The sequence below is a fragment of the Podarcis tiliguerta genome, assembly GCF_965153285.1.
Source record: "Podarcis tiliguerta genome assembly, chromosome: 8".
Classification (NCBI taxonomy): domain Eukaryota; kingdom Metazoa; phylum Chordata; class Lepidosauria; order Squamata; family Lacertidae; genus Podarcis; species Podarcis tiliguerta.
Window position 1 is genome coordinate 16,299,392 of NC_139541.1, and position 20,860 is coordinate 16,320,251.

Below are 20,860 nucleotides of genomic sequence, written 5' to 3' on the forward strand. Positions count from 1 at the left end.
GGGCAGGAGAAAGTGTTAAATTAGGGGTACTGGCAAGTCTGACCATGAGAAGTTGATGGCTCCAGATGCAGCAGTCAGATCCTGAGTATTGAAGGAAATGCTTCATCTCGTTAATTATCCCACTTATTTATTTTTAAACAAGGGGTAGTAAGTTGAGCCTTATCAGGCATTTGGGTTTGAATGAGAAATGAAGTATAATAATCTTGAGCTGTCTTCTAAGAATAGTGGAAAGAGAATCCTTTGAGAAAGCTGTAATTTTAACATTTCCCACATTTTATAGCGTGTTCTAAGATTGTGTCATTTAGGAGGAATGCCCTAGGAAGTCATTTTGCCTCGGGTGGGGGAGGGGATTTTTTAATCATGTGTTCTTATAATGCTGCAGGAAATCTTAATTGTTTCTTTAAATGCCTCTTTTTATACTCCTGGTAAGATATTTCTGGGGATGTGCGGAGTCCCCACAGACCCAGGGTGGACATTAATCAGCCCTGCTGCGCAATCTGCTGAGACTTGCTGCTTAATTAGAACAGGCACAAAACTATTTGTCACCACTGACAGACGCTCGTGGGTGAAGGAAAAAGTGGGGATAACGCTCAGGACCATCACCCCTTAATGAAACGAGGCTGAAGCTGCCACTGAAAGAGCACAAATTGGTTTGTAAAGTTGGTTGCCCTTTGACTTCCTCCATTCTTCTTCCTTGGGCCTGCAAGGCAGTTTGCTAAATCCAGAGGAGGCCTGGCCAACTTGTTGACCTGCCAAGCCAAGCACAGCCATCACCTATGTATCACAACCTACCAGGAACTGGATAAATCTCCTGTTCTGGCCATGATACCTGATGGCTATGTTCTGTCCCCATTGCATCTGAATATCAAGTGTCGGGGAAGAGTGCCATTCTGCTCAGGTCTTGTGGTCTTCCCACAGGTATCTCTTTGGCCACTGTGAGGTCTACAGGGGTGCTTGGCCTGAAGGCCCCATTAACCTGAAAGTTAACTTTCAGAGTTTTGTTTTGCGTGAGGCAGCAGCTGTCCCCACGGCAATGTGGTTTGATCTGAAGTTCTTTAAGAAGACCTCATATCTGCAGAACTGTAACTGAAAGACAGAATAGGCTTCCTTAATATCCATTACTAGATTCAGTTTTTCCCCAGGAAATTGCCAACCTTGCTCGCTGCAGTTCTGCCTCAGTCACACAGCTCTCAAACTTCAATCTTCAGAGTTTATTAACCAAGGTAGTCTTTATTTACTATGAATGTTGATGGGTTTCTCTCCCGGTTTGGAGAGAAAGAAAGAGAATGCTCAATAAATGCAGAGGATATCTGCAGAACAATTTAAACGGGTGGGGAAAGAGCTGCTTCCTTGGTCGATTTTTGCTGCCTTGGAGAGCCCTCCTCATCCCAAGCCAGACCCAGATTCTTCCCGCTAGACGTATGATTTTTACTGACAGGAGCAAATAAATGCAGAAGCTTTTATTCCAGTTCATTCCAGAAAGTCAGTGGTCTCCTCTTCCCTCTTTTAACTTGAACCATGATGCTTCTGGTATCATCCAGCAGCGATCACTATATCCATTGACTGGTTGCTGAGTCTTATTACGGCTGCGCATTGCATCTCAACCTCTCTCTGCTTTTCTTCCCCTCCTCCTCTTGGTAGAGTTATGCCCTCGGGAAATTAAAGAGCAATTATTAGGGACTTGTTTGCTCTGTGATGCCATAAGAGGTACTTGAAAGGTAAGCTGATGCATTCACGTGGCGGGCTGTGTGTGTGTGTGTGTGTGTGTGTGTGTGTGTGTGTGATTCTTCCGTTCCAGCCCCTTAGACTCCGCAGCACACACTGTTAATCCTGTGTTTACCTAAGGCAAGACTTGAAACATAAACGCACCAGCACAGCTTGTACTGTGTATTTTCCATTTGAGAAACCACCGATAAGGATAAGGAGGTGCAAGAAAGCAAGGCAGGCAACACTTAAAGCCGAGAATTGCTCAAGGTGGAGTAGTTTTATTAAACAAAACAAAAAAAACCCGCTTGGCCCTGCATTTCATTGTTCCAGGCAAATTACAAGATGCACTTAAAAATAGAAAATGGAGGTGGACAAAAACCAGAAGCCTTTTAGCACCTTAAAGACCCACAAACATTGCACCTGTTTGGAGGATTATAATGTTCTGTTTGCGCTTTTGTAGGCCGCCTCAAGCAGAGGGGTGGCATTAAAATGTTTCACATCTAATTTAGTCACAGAGAAACGAAGAAGTGAATCCTACACCCTTATCATGAAAAATAGGGGCTGAATTAAGCAAATGTTGCATCTGCTGTAGAACAGCACCCCCTTGGGGAAGGTCTACAGCTAGCTGAATAGATTTGATCCCTGGCACCTCCAGATGGGCTGGAAAATGCATCTGCCTGAAGCAGTGCCTGGGATGTGGGGATGAGTTACGATACAGTGTTGTGTTTGTGCATGTTTTGACATCTTTATTGCTGAGCCTTGTTGTTGTAGGTCTCAGTCCTAGGTGTTTTATTTTCTTCCTTGATGTGACGCCATTGAGACCAGCAAGGGGTTGTTTGCAAAAGGGCTTTCAAACAGCCCTGCATTGGGCTTTTGCTGTGCTTGTGTTCCCATCTGGGGAATTAACCTGCACAGCCAAAACACATTCAAACCTGATGTCATCTACCTGTTGAAGTGGCACCAGTTGATTGACAGGTAGACATTGTTTCTTTAAAAAAAGAAAATGGCCTCACTGGCTGAATTTCATCCTCTAGCAGGCCACATCCTCTATAATCGAGCACGCATCATCATCCTGGATACTGCCTTACCATACAGAAGCATAATCTCTCATCACATGAAATTCTTGCTCTTTCTGCATATGAAATGGTATATTGACCAGCAGTGATGATCAGCTGAGTTGTTGTTGTTGTTTTTTCGGGGGGGGGGGGAGAGCGGAAGTGTTGGAACTTCCCCCATTCTTACCTGTCTCTTATTTTAGAGCTCAGAAAATGAGGTTCATTTTTGTCGACATTGCCACCCTGTGTCACACGGCCATCACTGCATAGTGTGTGACAAGGGCGGCCTATGCCCACTTTTCATGTCACAGGGACCTCATGGGATGTGGTGGATGGCACCGAACAGCAAGTCCCGCTCACCTGTAGCAGGGTTCTAAGATTGGGCAATGGCCAAGGTCTCATGGCAGAAATCGCCAGGGCATGTGGGGGATCATTTAGTGCAGGGGAGGGGAACTCCTAACTCCAGTAGAAGTTGTTGGACTCCCAGCTCCCATCTGCTCCAACTGCATTTGGAGGATCACAAGTTCTCCAGCCCTGATTTAGTGGCATCTGTGAAGCGCTGGGGCTGCATGCTCCCTTGCTGACTCCTTGGTCCACCATCCCTACCCATTTCCCTCAAAGCTGCAGAGAGCTTCCAAGTTGGCCCATTAATCACAGCATAAAGGGGAGGGCATTGGGACAGAATCTGAACAAAAGGTGGAACAGAGTCATGATTGGGAGAAACTTTTTGCGGTTGGTAGATGAAGGCCTTTCCCATCACAATGGAAGAGGGCTGGAGAGCATATTCCAATCTGAGTATCAGCCCTTCTGCTCCATGGCAAGATGGCTAGGATGAAATCGGAACAAAATCACACTTGATGCTGAGGCTTATTCACAAGTGACTTTGATGTATTTCTTGCCTGGGAACACTCAGTCACTGCCATGAAAATGTTTAAAAAAGAAAAGAAAAAAAAAGACTAAAGGTAAGCTGGCTTGACTGGGAGCATATTTTGGAGCTAGAAAAACTGTGCTGAACACAAAGGTTCATTGTGCAATTTTGGTCTCTCTTCAGTCCTGGAACCGGGTGTCAAATCATCCTGTCTTGTCTTGCTAGCCACAGTTGCAGCACAGAGATAGTAAGAAATAGGCAACGAAGGCTCCTTCCATGTGAGATCAGCACGGAACAAAAATGGCCTTTGCAAGGCTTGTCCATGCCTGTTCCTGTGTTGGCTTGTGGGCAGGAAAAAACAACAACCCATACACTGACACTGGCTAATTTGCAAAGCAGCCCTTTTTATAAAGGGCCCTTTTGATCAATGATTGCCGGTGTTAATGTTTCAGTAGGCTATTGATTTCTGCAGCTGCTTTTTGTTCCCTGAATTTATGCACGATGGATGGGCTTTCAGTGGCGTGCACACACTATGCATGTTTGATTAAAGTTCAATTGACTTAGACTCTCCCTCGCAGTGAAGCCGGGAGCTGTTTTGCCTCCCCTGTTTGGAGAGCCAAAGCTTTCTCAGCTTGTCCTTTTGTTTGTGCTCAAGCTCCTGCCACCCAGGCAGTCACCAATATGCTGCTGCTAATCTTCTCCGATTCACTTCACTCCTGCATTTAATTCCTTTGCTAGACATGATAGCCTTTGATAGGAGAGGCCACTAGGAAAGCCTGGGGTGGGATTTGTGTGCCTCTGAGCCTGCTGGCAGAGGTTTCTAATGTGTGCATAATGCGTTTGTGTGTATTTAGGGTTTCAGAGATGGATCGAGGGTTTTTCTCACAATTCACAAACTTGGGTTTTCAGAGAGCTAATCCTAATAATCATTCATTAAGTGTTTTTATTCTAGATTTTCATGATGACCTTGCAGGGTGACTTGTTCAGAAATGTGTGTAATACATGCATTTATTACCTTATAACTGTCTCAAGGCAATTTACATATCAGATAATTTAAAAAAGGTAAAGGACCCCTGACAGTTAAGTCCAGTTGTGAACGACTCACTTTACAGGCCGAGGGAGCCAATGTTTGTCTGCAGGCAGTTTTTCCGGGTCATGTGGCCAGCATGACTAAGCCACTTCTGGCAAAACCAGAGCAGCGCACGGAAACGCCATTTACCTTCCCACAGGAGCAGTACCTATTTATCTACTTGCACGTTGATGTGCTTTTGAACTGCTAGGTTGGCAGAGCTGGGACTGAGCAACAGAAGCTCACCCTCATCGCAGGGATTCGAACTGTCGACCTTCCAATCGGCAAGCCCTAGGCTCAGTGGTTTAGACCACAGCACCACCCGCGTCCCATCAGATAGTTAGGCACCGTTAAAAACGCAAAAACAACAATACATTTAAAATAAGCCTTGAAAGTTTCAAGTATGTGTTAGTCACCCTATGTAGCGTGTTCACAAGAACCCTATGGGTTTCAAAGAGTATCACTCTCACAGTTCCCCAAATTTACATTATCGCCTTGGAAGGTGGTAGACTTTCTTCCACTGGAGATTTTTAACAGAGGTGGGATGGCCATCTGCCAAGGATTCTTTAACTGTGATTGCTGCTTTGCAGGGGGTTGGACTAGATAACCTGTGGAGTCCAACACTACAGTTCTGTAATTGTAGGTCAGCCTAATCTTCATTAAGGGCTTTTATCATTCCAGCTTTTGCTTGATAATGGGGGGGGGGGGCTTATCCACACATGCATGTAACACATCACTCAATGACATAACACCTGCTGGCAGGCACTCAAAGAATGTGTGAAGGTTGGCGTCCTCAGCCCCACTTGTTCCACCTCAGCTTTCCCCGATGTCACATATGCAGTCATGGGGCACCAACTGGCAGTGGCGGACTAGGAAAAAGATCTTCAAATTGTCCTTGGTAGTAGATGAAAACGTCAACCCAACATGCAGCAGGTGTCAAAGAGTCTTAAAAGTAAAACCTACTGATACCTTGGAATCTGTGGTGCAACTGTACTTGGAATAAAACAATACAATTATGCAGCTGATGGAGAAAACAGAGAGAACTTTTCCTCCCACCCTCCTAATACCAGAGCTCATTGGGACTGTCCAATGAAGGCAGACTGCAGGGAGATTCAGGACAGGCAACAGAAAGTTTTTCACACAGTGCATAGTTACCGTATTTTTTGCTCTATAAGACTCACTTTTTCCCTCCTAAAAAGTAAGGGGAAATGTGTGTGCGTCTTATGGAGCAAATGCAGGCTGCGCAGCTATCCCAGAAGCTAGAACAGCAAGAGGGATCACTGCTTTCGCTGCGCAGCGATCCCTCTTGCTGTTCTGGCTTCTGGGATTCAGATTTTTTTTTTCTTGTTTTCCTTCTCCAAAAACTAGGTGCATCTTATGGTCTGTTGCGTCTTATAGAGCGAAAAATACGGTATACTATGAAATTTGCTACCGCAGAATGTAGTAATAGTACATACAACATAGACAGCTTTAAATGGGGCTACTAATCATGATAGCTGTGTCCTATCTCCACTGTTTGAGACATTCAGGTGCTCAAAGAACATGCGAGGGCATAAAATGTGTTGTGGGCACAGAGTTATGCACACTGTTCCCACCACCAGTATCTCCATCCTTTGTACTTTCCCACGTTGAGCAGGAACATAACATAAGCATTTAAGAGCCTGGCTGCTGTTTTTAAAATATTGTGAGAATACAGGGTGATAAAAGTTGCAGGCTTGTAAGGAATCGTGGAGGTGGGGGGTAAACAATAGCGAAATCCACCCCAGTCTCTCTCCTCCTCCCCAAAATAGCACAGTAACATGATCAAGGCCAAACTGATCTAGATTCATACTCATCGGGGCCATATCTAGGACCATTGTCTCAGGGCACCCATCTGCAGACCATCCCAGATACAGTTAAGTTGTTGGGGGCTTAATCAGGCCGATCTTCCCTGCCCCAGCCAGCCCCCCTGCTTTTGCTGCTTTTCTGCAAATGGCGCCCTGAAAATTCCATGATTCAGCTCCTTCAAGAGCTCAGTTGTATGCGGATTTGCTTTACCTTGTGTTCAAGGGCTGCTTGTCAGTAATATCCATACTTTATGTAAATAAACATTAAGCATTGTGCTTTTAGATATGAGTGGTATGCCAAGACTGACAGCTTTAAAGGTGGTTGTTTTTTTGTGTGTGGTTTTTTGCACATTGGTTGGTTACAGTGGACGGTCATCAGCAGGTTTCAAGGAAACTAAATTATCAAGATGCCCTTCTTACATTTTCTAGTTACTGTATTAACATCCATAGTGTCTGCCTCAATTTCACACATTGCCCTGGGAAACATATGTACACAGTGATGCACAGCACAGTAGCCTAGAGACTGACTCTGGAGGTCTCTGGTTTAGATCTCACCGATGCAACGAACTCACTCTTTAAATCTCAGCCTCAGCATCCCTACCAGCTTACCTTACAGGGTTGTTGTCAGGATCCCAAGTAGATAATGAAGACCTTTGAAAACTTTAAAATGCTTTGCAAGTGTATAGCTTCAATATAGGGTTGCATCTAAGTTCAGCTCAGAGTAGACCCATTGAAATTAATATCTCTTAAGTTAGTAATGGAGATTAATTTCAGTGGGTTTACTCTGAGTAGGACTGACATTGGCTACCACTGACAGTTAGTGTTTGCCTTGTAAAAATGCACAATCTCCAATCTGTAGAATCCCTTGTTCGTAATGCTGTGCCGTACACAGTCTCCATACCTACCTATAAATGTTCATGCCTATTTTCCATTCTGCTTGCTTACGTAGTCACAGCTAGCACACAAACACACACTCATAGGAAACAGAGTCAGACCTCTGATCTATCTAGCTCAGCATTGCCTGCACTGACTGGCAGCGGCCCTCCAGGGTTTCAGGCAGGGGTCTCTCCCAGCCCTACCTGGGGATGCCGTTGGGAACTGAACCTGGGACCTTCTACATGCCAAGCAGTTGCTCTGCCACTGAACTGTGGCCCTTCCCCTACACACACACACACACACACACACACACAGACTCCTTTGGGTCAGTAGGTGCCAAGAGTTTATGTAAGACACAGAACAAGGCTGAATTCTTTCCAAAATCAAATGCTTCCCTGTTGTTTATCCGTGGCTCCTGGTGTCACATTTCTTGTCTTCCAAAAGCCTGAGGCCATGTTGCCAACCCCTCACAGGAGCTTTCCAGGTTCAGCGGTACCGCTGCTGGCCTTCCATGTGGCTGGGAGTTTCACTCGTGCAAAGACCCGCAAGACGTGACCCAGGGAGCATAACGGGTTGAGGTTTATAGGAATTTTTAGATCGCATATAGGTTCAAAGAGGGGACTCCCCCCCCCCCCGCCGCCGCCATCTCTTGAGGTGCATTTGTTCTGAGGCTGGCTTTCAAGAGGCTTCCTTAGAACACCTCCCGTTCCCTTTGCAACTTGAAAGAGGCAGCGCCTTTTACCCTTGAGGCAGACAAGCCGCTCGGAAATGATGGGGTTTCAAAGCAAAGCGAAAGGAGATTAAAACCACACACTGCGCTTTAACTTGACATTACATCTGCTAGTTTGAATATCATCTACTCCAGTTTTTGAACGTAAGCCAGCTTCATTACGCTGCGGAATTATCACAGACTTCTCTTGGCATGCGCTTTTACTGCCTAATTATCTTAACGTGGCTGTATATATTCAGATTAGAAAAGAATAGATTGCTTTAATACAGTTTCGGGTGCTGTGGCTGTAGCCTTGTCTTTAATATGTTTTAATCTCAGGTGTGTTCCCCCCGCCCGCCCCAGCCACGAGTCTTAGGGTGGCTTATTTTTTAATATCCATATATAGCATAAAGCTGTGTGTTCCTCCCTTTTGTGATGGTAATGCCCTCCAATACCAAACAGTAAAATCTAAGTAGCAGCTTGAAAAAGGAAAAGAAGGAAAAGAAGCATGACAACCTTGTATATAATATCAATGCCAAGTCTTCTAATTTGCCATCCCAGCCCCAGAAACTAGGCACTGTTCTGCAGAGACTTCCTTGGACAATCAAAATTAAAAAATCTTTATTGTCTTTCTTTCACTTCAAATGGATCTCCAAAGTGGCTTACATAAAACAATGAAATATAATTGCATCAGGGCTGCTTCTTCCACCTCTGACACACCAGTGACATCTAGCTCAGGGCTGGTTTTAACTTTGCAGACCCCTCTTGTGGTTTTCGACAGGCTGTAACAACCTTGTGTTCCTTTTACAATATCCTTTGGCAGCACGGTTCTTCCCCATGCAACCTGCCCTCTCCACCGTGCTGGGTTGCTGCCACGCTCGGTCTTGTGTAGAAGCATCTTGATGTGGAGAGAGCAACCGGAGTGTGCAGATTCCCCTTGCAGAGACGGTGGTGCTATTTGCCTCATTTATCTGTTACCTTAGCAAGAAAGCAGTGATATCATTAGCGCCCACTGGGGACAGGAGTGCTCCATGGCCACCTGCCCCTTGAAAGCAGCTGTGCTTCAATTCTCCAACACACTCCAGCCACCCCTTTGGGTACCAGGTTCATTCCCCAACATCTGTAGCCGTGAGGATCAGATATGTGGTCGTGGGAATCGCCTCTCCCTGAAGGAGCTGGTGTCAGCTACCCTCGGTCCCAGCCCAAAACCAGGCTGGCAAAGGCAATGCAAGATTAAGTGGGGAAATAGTCTGGCCTGGTATAAGTCAGCTTCTTGGATCATCTGTTTCCCATTTCAGGATGTGTCCGGCTAAGTTCTACTCCACATTCATTGAAGTTAATGAACCTAAGTTAGTCGTGGCCTTTCATTTCAATGGATGTGCTCTAGAGTAGGGCTAGCATCTTTTCTAATCTGAACCCCAAACCCCTGCACTTTTTCTCTTTTCCTGGGTCATTTAAGCATAAGAACTGCTTTGCCAGGTAAGATTAAATCTGCTTGCCCATCTCTCTGTTCCCAGAATTGGTGGTCCAGATGTCTCTGGGAAGCCCGCATGCTGCTCTGACAAACCTTGTGATTCTTTCTCCTTTTCCAGGGAGAATTGATCACCTTCTATTACTACTGGAAGAAAACCCCCGAAGCGGCCAGTTCCCGGGCTCACCGCAGGCATCGGAGGCAAGCAGTGTTCCGGAGAATTAAAACCCGAACGGCTTCCACTCCAGTGAATGCTCCCTCCAGGCCCCCCTCCAGCGAATTCTGTAAGTAGCAGGCTTAAAAGCAACACATTTGTCTCTTGTTTAGATGCATGGGGCTAAAACAGAAGGTAATGGCTCTTTGCCTATGACCGAACGCAGCCGGGAAAATGGAGTTCAAGCCCTCGGCTGCGCTCGCCCTCTCAGTTCATTATCCCTGCGGATGGCAGGTGCCTGGGATCAGCAAGCGATTGGTTTTGTGCTGCGCGGGAGGAAGCTCAGGCAATAAGCTGCTGGGGAAATAATAGGCGAAGCTTCACTTTGGCTATCGAGGCGATTACGTTTGCCCCAATTTGCATGGGAGCGTTGCAGTTCTATCATTTGCAACATAGAACAAAGGCCCCACGTGCAGAACCCCAGAGAATCAGCCACAGTCTGTGTGGCACAGACATGCAAATGCATTGCTCCTGCAGAACAGCCACTGCTACAGGTGCCACGTAACTCCCATTTCCCCTCACCCCCCCCAGCCAGTATAGTCAATGGTCAGGGATGATGGGTGTTGCGGTTCAGCGACATTTGGAGAGCCACAGGTTCCTCACTCCTGTGTATTGGTTGAAAATGGGGAAACACTTTGTGCGTCTGATCAAAGCTTCTTTTGTGGCATAAAAAATCCCTTAGCTCTTTCTTTCTTTTAATAAAAATTATACACCTCTTGACTATAAAAAAACAATCCTCAAAGTGGAGTAAAACAATAAAATTATAGGCAAAAACAACTATTTGAAACATTCAAAAGATTAAAATTGGTGGCAGATTAAAACATTCATCGATATTCTACATAGCTGGGTAGCCTCGTCTAACAAAAATGCATTTAGGAGGTGCCAAGGAGAGTGCAGCGAAGGAGCCTGTCTGCTATCAATAGGCAGGGAGTTCCAAAGTGTAGGTCCTGCCACGTAAAAATGCCTATTCCGCAGAACAGATATTCCGACAGCCTATTGTGGGGGAAACGCAGGTTCTCCAACTGTGGTTTAGGGATAAAATGTCTGAGCAGGGATGAGGAACCTGTGGCCCTCCAGTTGTCCGTAGATTACAGCTCCCCTATTCTCTGACCACTGATCCTGCTGGCTGGGGAGGGTGGGAGTTGGGAGTCAAGCACCATTGCTTGATTCAACTTTGCATCAGCTTATTTATCTGGTTCCATCTGTGCAGGGTGCGGGTAAGGCCGCTCCCTGCCTCAACGGGATCTTACAGTCTTGAATAGACACACGGTCTGTTTTGCAGCCTAAAATGGTCATCCTCCTTGGCCATGAGCCGTGCTGGCTGGGACCGGTGGGAGTTGGAATCCAAAAACATCTGGGAGGGCGGCCGGTTCAAACATCCCTGCATTAGGTTGGGCCAGAAAAGTTCACTGCTCATCTCTGCCCTCCCTTAAATATCTGTCTGCCAACTTGGGCTAACGCTGTACACATGAAGCAGGCTCCAGCCTATTAAAAGCGCTACCACAACAAATCTGTTAGTCGTGAAGCTGCCCTCACATCTCTTACCTTCCAGTTTTTTACTTTTTATTTTTAATGGATGGTTCTGCTGCTGTTGCAACAAGATGCCACAGGAGGAGCAACGCCAAAGGAGGGGGAACTTCCTGACTCTTAAGTTATTTGCTCTACCCTTCTCTTCTCTCTTCCCTCCCTCCTTTCTGTGCACTTAGTGGATCTGAGTTCAGCCAGTGAAGATGACTTTGACAGCGAGGACAGCGAGCAAGAGTTGAAAGGCTACGCCTGCCGCCACTGCTTCACCACCAGTACGCACCTTTGCATGGGGCTGGGGGCGGGGACTCTTTTTCCAGCCTGAGGGCCACGTTCCCTTCCAGGCAGCCTTCCAGGGGCCACATTCCGGTGGTGGGTGAGCCAGAGGCAAAGCGGGGATGAGCGACAGAGGTGGTTCTTTATCATTGCACAGTAGAAGCCAGGGATTCCTACATGCACATCTCTCCGTGCAGGCAGGCGAGAGGCATGAGAATTCTGAGGACCCAGGCAGAATCGCTCAAAGGGAGTGGCATAGGGCTGTTGAGGAATGAAACCTGGGAGCAGGGGGTGTGGCCTGGGGAGAAAGTCCCGAGGGCCAAATAGAGAGGTGTGGAGGGCCGCATTTGGGCCCAGGGCCTGAGTTTTCTGTCCCTTGAGATACTGTTCTCTTCTCTCAGCCAGAGTGCCCACCTTAACTCAAGGGCTTATCGGAGTCAGGGATGTTTTCTTAGGCCCCTTGTACCATTGTTGCAAGTGTAGTAGAAGCCCTTGTCAGCCTTAGGTGAGCTTGTTTAAGAAACTGTACCTTGAGCCGCCAGGAATAGAAAGGAGGGCTGCAACCTCCCCTTTCGGATTGTCTACCTTACCCCCCGCAACCCGCGGGGAGGTTCTGCCTTTGTGAAAGACTAGGAAACTGTCTGCAAGTGAACTAGGAAGGGGAAACTGCCACCTGCTTTGTGAAGATTCTTCATCATTCTTTCATCACCCGTATAAGTCAAGCCAGAAGTAATATCCCTGTAGCGCAGTGTGAAGGAGCATATAAGTATACGTTAGTTAGCTGCTTTGCACAGCTTGTGTCTCATAATGCTAACGCTCTCTGTACCCTCCCCAAAAACAGCCTCCAAGGACTGGCACCACGGCGGGCGGGAGAACATCTTGCTGTGCACTGACTGCCGCATCCACTTCAAGAAGTACGGGGAGCTTCCCCCCATCGAGAAGCCGGTGGACCCGCCACCCTTTATGTTTAAGCCTGTCAAAGAGGAAGATGATGGGCTCAGCGGGAAGCATAGCATGAGGACAAGGCGGAGTCGAGGCTCGGTAAGCTGCCTGAGACCTGCCCTGCAACCTCGCTACCAAGCTGTAGGCAAAGTAACAGCTTCTGGGCCTGAGCACTGTTAAGTCCTGAATCAAAGTACAGTGGTGCCTCGCAAGACGAAAAGAATCCGTTCCGTGGGTCTTTTCGTCTTGCGGTTTTTTCGTCTTGCGAAGCAAGCCCATTGACGGAGTAGCGCTATTAGCGCTATTGGCGATTTAAGGGCTAAAAACGGGGTGGGGGATTAGTGGTTTTGCTGCTAAAATGCTTTTAGCAGCTTAGCGATTCAAAATAAGGGGTTTTGGAGCAAAAAAAAAAAAAATTCAATTTTTTTCGTCATTTTTCGTCTTGCGAAGCAAGCCCATAGGGAAATTCGTCCTGCGAAGCACCTCTGCAAACGGAAAACCCTTTTGTCTTGCGGGTTTTCCGTCTTGCGAGGCATTCGTCTTGCGGGGCACCACTGTACCAGATATCCTCTACACACACCCGGTGATACACCTTCTCTCTCTCTCTCTTGCTCTCTCTGACAGCTAATCTTAGAGGTAGGTCTTAATGGAGCACAGTAAAGAGGCTGTGTCTTGCCAAGAGGCAGTCTTCCCAGTGCTGACCATCGGTGATTTCTTGAGGCAGCCTGCCCACCTAAGGGGAAAGGAATGTAGAGAGATGAATCATACACATAAACCTGCCTTTACCAAGTCAGGCCATTGTTCTAGCTAGCACAATGTTGTTCTCGTGGGCAGCAACTGAAGCTGGGCCTTTTGAACACAAAGCTGATGATCTACCACTAAACTCTGACCCTTTCCTTAAGACCTAGGAACACAGGAAGCTGTGTTATACTGAGTCAGGCCCATTGGTGCATCTAGCTCAGAAATGCCTGGCGCTGGTTCTTCAGGGTTTCAGTTCGGAGTCTCTCTCAACCCTCCCTAGGAGAGGCTAAAGATTCGACCTGGGATGTCCAGAATGTAGAGCAGAGGCTCTAACCACTGAGCTGCCAGGATTCCTCTTGGTGTAGCACCCATGAACAGTTTCAGAGAAGCTGCCAAATTTTACTGCTTGGTGTGTTTGTGGGTTTGGAACCACTTTGAGGATCTGTACATCGACCAACTTACCCCTGCAAGCAAAACAGGCAGGCTCCCCTTCCCAACGCCATCAGAGGCAGAGGAAGGTGGAAGAATGTTTTAGGTGCAGCTTCTCATTAGCACTGACTGGTTGGGGTTGTTGGCCGCTGTGCTTCCTCTTTGCTTACGTCTAAGCAACCCCCTTTTTTGTCGCATCAAGATACCTGCCAAACACCTTGTCAGGTTCCACTGTCGGCTCCTTGATTTGGCTTCATCTTCTTTCTTTCTTTTTTCTTCCTTTTAATGATCTCTCGTTATCCAGACAGATGCTAAATCAGGAAGGGAGCAGATGAAACACTGCTAATTGTTGCTGCATAATCTTCCCGCCACAGCAGAAATCTGCAGAAGCCATTCACAGTTGTTTCAGGAAAACCATGGGCTGCCCCCAAGCCCTTCTCCCCACCCTCTGAGACCAGCTCTCTTGTATTGTGCCTCTGTATTTTTAAAAACCTTTATTTATATAAGATGGAATAATAATAATAATTTTTATTTTTACAATACTTTTAAAGGCTGTGTTGTTGTTGTTGTTGTTGTTGTTGTTGTTGTTGTTATTTCAGTGTATTTTTAAAACTTAGATTACATGAATTCTTTTTTCATAAGAAGATGAAGATGATGATTCCAATTAATTAGTCACTTGCCATATTAGGAGACTTCAAGTGACTGAGATTTTTTTTAAGAGCACAAAGTTCAACATAAAATCATGGGGTGTGGGAGATACTGCATTATATTAAAATCCATACAATAAACTTGTAAAGCACACTCAATAAAACAGCAGCCAAAGCATATCATCCATAGGCAGGAAAATAAATCTTTAACGTGCACGATGGAATGAATGGGTCACAGCTCAGAGAAAGGCTGAAAAAACACGGGCAATCTATTAAAATCTGAGAAGCGAGGCGGGTGCCCATCCTCTGGCTGCATCCAAATATCACAAGAAATACAGAGCAAGGCAGCCTTCTGTTATTGGTCCAGGTTTTTGTTGAGCTGCCCAGTTTCCATCAGGCTGCAATAATTCAGTGCAAAAGGTTTTACTCTGTGCAGAGTTTGCTGCTTTCAGGGAAGAAAAGGAGAGTCAGAACAGATCAGCTTAATTAGCTTATAAATACATAACATGCCAGTGGTTACCCCGTGAGTAAACATACTAGGTGTACATGATTAGCTTGATCATTGTGCTTCCTCTCTTCCCTTGCGGCCTGGACCATCAACAACAATGGGGCATCCCTCTTGCGTTTTGCCCCGCTCTGAGGGGGGAACACCAGTGGCCTTGTGCTTTCAGCCCTCCTAAGCTGAAATCAAAAGAGGAGAATTGAGGGTGGCTGTAGAGCAGTGCCCTGTTTGCCTGCCGGTGATACTTAGGATAATAAGGGAGCCTTTGCCAACAGAGGCCCTCTAGATGAGTCCCATCCCCAGCTAGCTGGGGTGATGAGAATCGTAATCCAAAGCATCTGCAGGGCCCACAGCTGGGATGGGGTCTGGGGGAGAATTGGATCCAGACCCAGCTGGTCATACTTTGGCCCCAGAGAAATCCATGGCACTTAAGCTGTTGGTGACTAACTTGCCCGCTAACTTAGCTTGGACCCATCTGTGAGAGTTCCTTGGTGTGAAAACCAGACAGTACCACTAAAAGGAAGGGTGATTGACCAAAGATGGCATGCATGAGGAAATTCCATAGAGGGGGGAGGCTTAGGTTCTGTAGGGATACCCAAAGGCAGCCTTTGTCACGCTTCCTGTCCTTCTCTTTAAACCAGCAGATGTCGACACTACGCAGCGGTCGCAAAAAGCAGCCAACCAGCCCTGATGGTAGAGCCTCCCCCATCAACGAAGACATCCGGTCCAGTGGCCGCAACTCCCCCAGCGCTGCCAGCACTTCAAGCAATGACAGCAAGGCAGATTCGGTGAAGAAGTCCAACAAGGTGAGTTTTAGCTCTTCCCGGCCCTGGTAACTCGCCGGAGAAGAGTTCAGGCCAAGACTTGGCAGGTGGGCGCCATCAACATCCAAGCTAGAACTTTCCCCGCAGCGTCTAATGCTGTATCCCAGGTGTGGAGAACCAGGGGCTTCTCCAGATGTTGATGAACTTCAACTCCTGTCAGCCCAAGCAAGCATGGTCAATGGCCAGAGGGACAATGAGAACTGAAGCTCCGCAGTAACTGGAAGGCTAAAGCCCCCCCCCCCCCACTTGCTAACATCCCCTACAGTGGTTGGTTTTTTTAAAAAAAACTTTTTAAGGAAAGCTTTCCCCCATTCTGCTGAGGAACCCCTGCTGTTCTGATACATAATTCCTAAATGTGCCTGGTCACTCCTGTGTGTGTTTAAGGTAAAGGGACCCCTGACCATTAGGTCCAGCCGTGACCGACTCTGAGGTTTCGGCACTCATCTCTCTTTATTGGCCAAGGGAGCCAGCTTACAGCTTCCGGGTCATGTGGCCAGCATGACTAAGCTACTTCTGGCGAACCAGAGCAGCGCACGGAAACGCCATTTACCTTCCCTCCAGAGCGGTACCTATTTACCTGCTTGCACTCTGATGTGCTTTTGAACTGCTAGGTTGGCAGGAGCAGGGACCGAGCAATGGGAGCTCACCCTGTTGCAGGGATTCGAACTGCCGACCTTGCGATTGGCAAGCCCTAGGCTCTGTGGTTTAACCCACAGCGCCACCCATGTGTGTTTAAGACCCTTCCTCAAATCACATGGTCCTCATGGGCACGCCCCAGGGCTATCCCCTGAGGCTGCATTCTGTCTCCTTGTGGAATCCCCAAACAGGCTTCCCAAGAGCCCCGAAATTCACACAGATCTGCTTTGAAAAGCGACAGCATGGGCGCTTGACTCCTACACCGTTAATTTCCCCCATCCTGCTGTGCAAGAAACATAACCTGTTCCGTTGTCATCCGTATTTGCAGGCAGGCTACAAGAACTCCCATTTGTTCTCCTGTCGCTTTCCCCTAATAACGCCACTCCTTTCCCGTCAGCAGCAAAAGGTAAAAGAGGAGGCATCGTCTCCTCTCAAGAGTTCCAAGAGGCAGAGAGAAAAGGCAGCATCTGACACCGAGGAGCCCGACCGAATCAACGCCAAGAAAACCAAAACACAGGTAGGTTTCAGTTAGAGCAGCCTGTGCCAATCTACCTCCCCCCAGATGTTTTGCTGCAACTCCCATCAGCCCCCAGCCATCACATGGCAAAAGATTTGTTTGAGAGACCCTGACGCATGTGCCTTTCTTTTTGTGGGCCCAGCTGGCTCTGGATGACATAGACCAGGCTTCCTCAACCTCTGCCCTCCAGATGTTTTGAGACTACAATTCCCATAATCCCTGACCACTGGTCCTGCTAGCTAGGAATCATGGGAGTTGTAGGCCAGAAACATCTGGAGGGCAAAGGTTGAGGAAGCCTGACATAGACCTTTGGGGCAAGGCCTTTGATAAGGTAGCTTTTAAACCATCATTGTGTCCAGCCAGCAATCTTTCTCTGCTAGGGAGCAGCGTCAGGAAAAGGACTGTTGTCTTAATGTCCCACTTGTGGGCTTCCCAGAGGCATCCTTGTTGGCAGCTGGTGGACTAGATCGGGCTTTTGCTCCAGCAGGGCATTTATTTACTTGAAAGGATAAAAAAATAATATTGGGGCACACACAAGGGTCCCTACATTGGGTCATTCGTTTGAGCCCCATTTTGGGCAAAGGTTTCCTGCATGGCCGGGGGTTGGATTAGATGCCCTTCATGGTTCCTTCCAGTTCAATGATTGCTGTGATTAAGGGTGGCAGAGTGGCAAATATGATCCACAGGGCACTCACAAGTTATTGTGTGGGGGCCACCTTGGGGAACACATGTTGCTGTGCAGCTCCTTACTTTTCAGGACAGGAAAACTACCCAGTGAGATCACACCATATTCCAAGTAAGATTTAGAATTTCTATAGTAGGAACAAGTGTCTTGGGCTTGGCCTGAATGCCCCCCATTGTCTATTCCCAAACCTGGCTGGTGACATAGGAAACTGGAATACTAAGTCAGACGACTGGCCCATATAGCTGAGTGTTGTCTACGCTCTGCTTCTGTGACTCTGCTACAGCCCTTCCCACACAAACGGCATTTGAGAAGCCACTCAGTGTCCATAAGCCACACCCCTTTTAACACGGAGGTTTCCTCCATGCTTTTTGTCCACAGGAGATCAGCCGGCCCAACTCCCCGTCCGAAGGTGAGGGGGAGAGCTCTGACAGCCGCAGCGTGAATGACGAGGGCAGCAGCGACCCGAAGGACATCGACCAGGACAACCGGAGCACCTCGCCCAGCATCCCCAGCCCCCAGGACAATGAGAGCGACTCGGATTCATCTGCCCAGCAGCAAGTCTTGCAGGCGTCCAATGGCCTGGCCCAGCCCACACCCGCCTCCATCCCTGTCTCAGCGCAGCTGCCACTGCCAGCCACCTCTGGCCTCCCCTCTTCGGTGCCTCCCCACATCTCCCCATCCGTCTCCCAGTCAGGTAGCAGCCAGCCTCAGACCCCGGTGCCTCCCCACTCTCACATCCAGCAGGCACCTTCGCTGCACCCACAGAGGCTGCCGTCTCCTCACCCGCCGCTGCAGCCCCTGACTGTGCCCTCCAGCCAGCCCCAGCCTCCCGCCGTCCCCCAGCCCCATCCTCAGCCTCCGCTCCACAGCCAGATCCAGCCCCTCCCTCACAACCTCCAGGCGCAGCCGCTCCTGCCTCACCCGGTCCCCGCCCAACCGTTCCCCCTCACGCCGCAGCCTCCCCCGCTGCCTTCGTCCTCGTCTCAGTCTCAGGTCTCCCTGCAGCCCCAGGCTGTGCCCCACCCCCACGCAGCACTCCAAGTCCCGTCGGTGCAGCCCCCCTTGCAGGCGCCGTCTCCGCTGCAGCAGCAGCCCCCGCCGCCGCGAGAGCAGCCCCTCCTCCCGGCTCCTCTGACCATGCCCCACATCAAGCCGCCTCCCACCACCCCCATCCCTCAGCTCCCCATGCCGCCGTCCCACAAGCATCTCGCAGGGCCCTCGCCGTTCTCCATGAACTCCAACCTCCCACCACCGCCAGCCTTGAAGCCGCTCAGCTCCCTCTCCACGCACCACCCGCCCTCCGCCCACCCTCCTCCCTTGCAGCTGATGCCCCAGAGCCAGCCGCTGCAGCCTTCCCCGGCGCAGCCCCCTGTCCTGACGCAAAGCCAGGGCCTCCCTCCCTCCGCCAGCCACTCCTCCTCCAGCCTCCACCAGGTACCTCCCCAGCCCCCTTTCCCCCAGCACCCGTTTGTCCCCGGGGGGCCGCCACCCATCACGCCTCCCTCCTGCCCGTCGACCTCCACTCCGCCTTCTGTGCCCAGCGCCCCTCCTCAGGCAACGGGCTCCACGTCGGCAGCCTGCGCTGGGAACGTCCCCGTGGTGACGCCCTGCACGATGCCACCCATCCAGATCAAGGAAGAGGCTCCGGATGAGGCGGAGGAGCCAGAAAGCCCACCTCCCCCGCCCCGGAGCCCATCGCCAGCGCCGACAGTGGTGGACACGCCAAGCCACGCCAGCGAGTCAGCTAGGTAAGGGAGGGCGTGGGCAGCTTTGGGGAAACTGCCACCTGCGTAAAAGTTAGCGGGACTTTTTTCCACCTCTGCCCATTCATAACACCCTCACTGCCACCACTTTGGATGATGGTTTGGTGATTTGAACATCCGCAGTTGTGGATCAGGCTGCTTTCTTAGGAGAGCTTGGGATCCTCTTAAAACTGGTGCACCCAATAATGCTGCCCTGCAGGTGCCATTGGCCTCGCAGCTTCCAGCATTTCTAACGGTTGTCCATTCTTGCTTGGGCTGATAGGAATTGGAGCTGCAGGGCACCACGTTGGCTTCTTCTGCCTTAAAGGGGCTCTCTGAGGGCCAGAATCACAGGAAAATTGCTAAAATGGCTGCGTCGTCACACAAAGTCTCTTCTTTCTTCCCCATCCTAGCAATAAGGGTCTTCTAAAAGCTCCCCAGGTTGCTACAACATGAAAACTATAAAAAGGTGCACAAAAAAATTGTGAGATACGTGCCAGGGATGTACAGAATTTTGAGGCTGTAGAACACCTCTTTAGATCCTGTTTTACTTCTACATAAGGAAAACACTCAAGAGCATTAAAAAGAATGTTCTCTTGAAAGATTGCACAGCACAAAGCATATTGCGATATTGATTTGTCCTCTTGGATTAATCATTTTTGTGTGTGTGTGTACAGTATACATGTATATAAAAAACTTACTTTGATTCTCTGGGTTGGGTGGTATTCCTCTCCTGCATGGTTTTGTAATGATTTATTTTCCCAACATCTGTTGATTTACCAGTTTTACCAGAGCCCCCCCCCCCCCAGCAATATGTTGCACAAGGAAACTTCTTCCTGGCTGTTGGGGTGGATCTCATTCTGCCTCCTGCTTCCCAAAATGCTTATGGTTGCTTTGTGTCCCCTGTTCCCTGCACCCCACCCCACCCGGTTTCTTTGCTGCCAGGTTTTACAAGCACCTGGACCGCGGCTACAACTCCTGCGCGAGGACAGACCTGTACTTCACGCCGCTGGCAGGTTCCAAGCTGGCCAAGAAGCGCGAGGAGGCCATTGAGAAGGCCAAGAGGGAGGCGGAGCAGAAGGCAAGAGAAGAGAGGGAGCGGGAGAAAGAGAAGGAAAAGGAGAGGGAGAGAGAGCGTGAGCGTGAGAGAGAAGCTGAAAGAGCGGCGGTAGGTTTGTCTGTCTGTCAAGCCGTGAGGGGGTGATCCCGGCGGGTCTCAGGCCCAACGGAGGCTGCGGTTGCATGATGTCCGGTTGCATTTCCACGGGCCTGGCGTGTGAGGGTTTTCGCTGCTCCCCTGTGGCCTTGAGAGGGGGCAGGTCCTTCCTCCTCCCTTGCTCTGGATTAAGGATTTCCTCCTTGCCCCTTCACCTCCACCTCAGATCACATGATTCAGATGGTTATTTGGCATGCAAAAAGAGGCTGGCAGAGGGCGGGTGCCCTGAACTAGCATGGTGTGGACTTGGTTGGGGACCACCTTTGATCCTGCAATGGAGGCTTGGGTGCTCACCCCTACCTTCATGGTCAGAGGAAGTATACACCTCTGAATTCCATATACTGGGAATCCCAGTTGGTGCTGCTGCTGCTGCTGTACTCAAGT

The 20,860-nt window shown here is 49.0% G+C and overlaps 1 protein-coding gene across 31 annotated transcripts in view; it reads left to right on the forward strand.

The window, feature by feature from the left end:
• RERE (arginine-glutamic acid dipeptide repeats) overlaps positions 1–20,860 on the forward strand; it is a 340,996-nt gene that overhangs the window by 304,717 nt on the left and 15,419 nt on the right. For 13 of the 31 annotated variants that reach the window (XM_083453656.1, XM_083453658.1, XM_083453682.1 and 10 more), the window contains 7 exons: positions 9,703–9,865; positions 11,502–11,594; positions 12,437–12,636; positions 15,498–15,662; positions 16,714–16,833; positions 17,897–19,266; positions 20,206–20,428. In XM_083453656.1, the coding sequence (XP_083309782.1) occupies positions 9,703–9,865; positions 11,502–11,594; positions 12,437–12,636; positions 15,498–15,662; positions 16,714–16,833; positions 17,897–19,266; positions 20,206–20,428 (2,334 nt within the window). The remainder of the gene's footprint in view (positions 1–9,702; positions 9,866–11,501; positions 11,595–12,436; positions 12,637–15,497; positions 15,663–16,713; positions 16,834–17,896; positions 19,267–20,205; positions 20,429–20,860) is intronic. The other 18 variants (XM_083453686.1, XM_083453666.1, XM_083453657.1 and 15 more) reach the window with 5 other exon arrangements.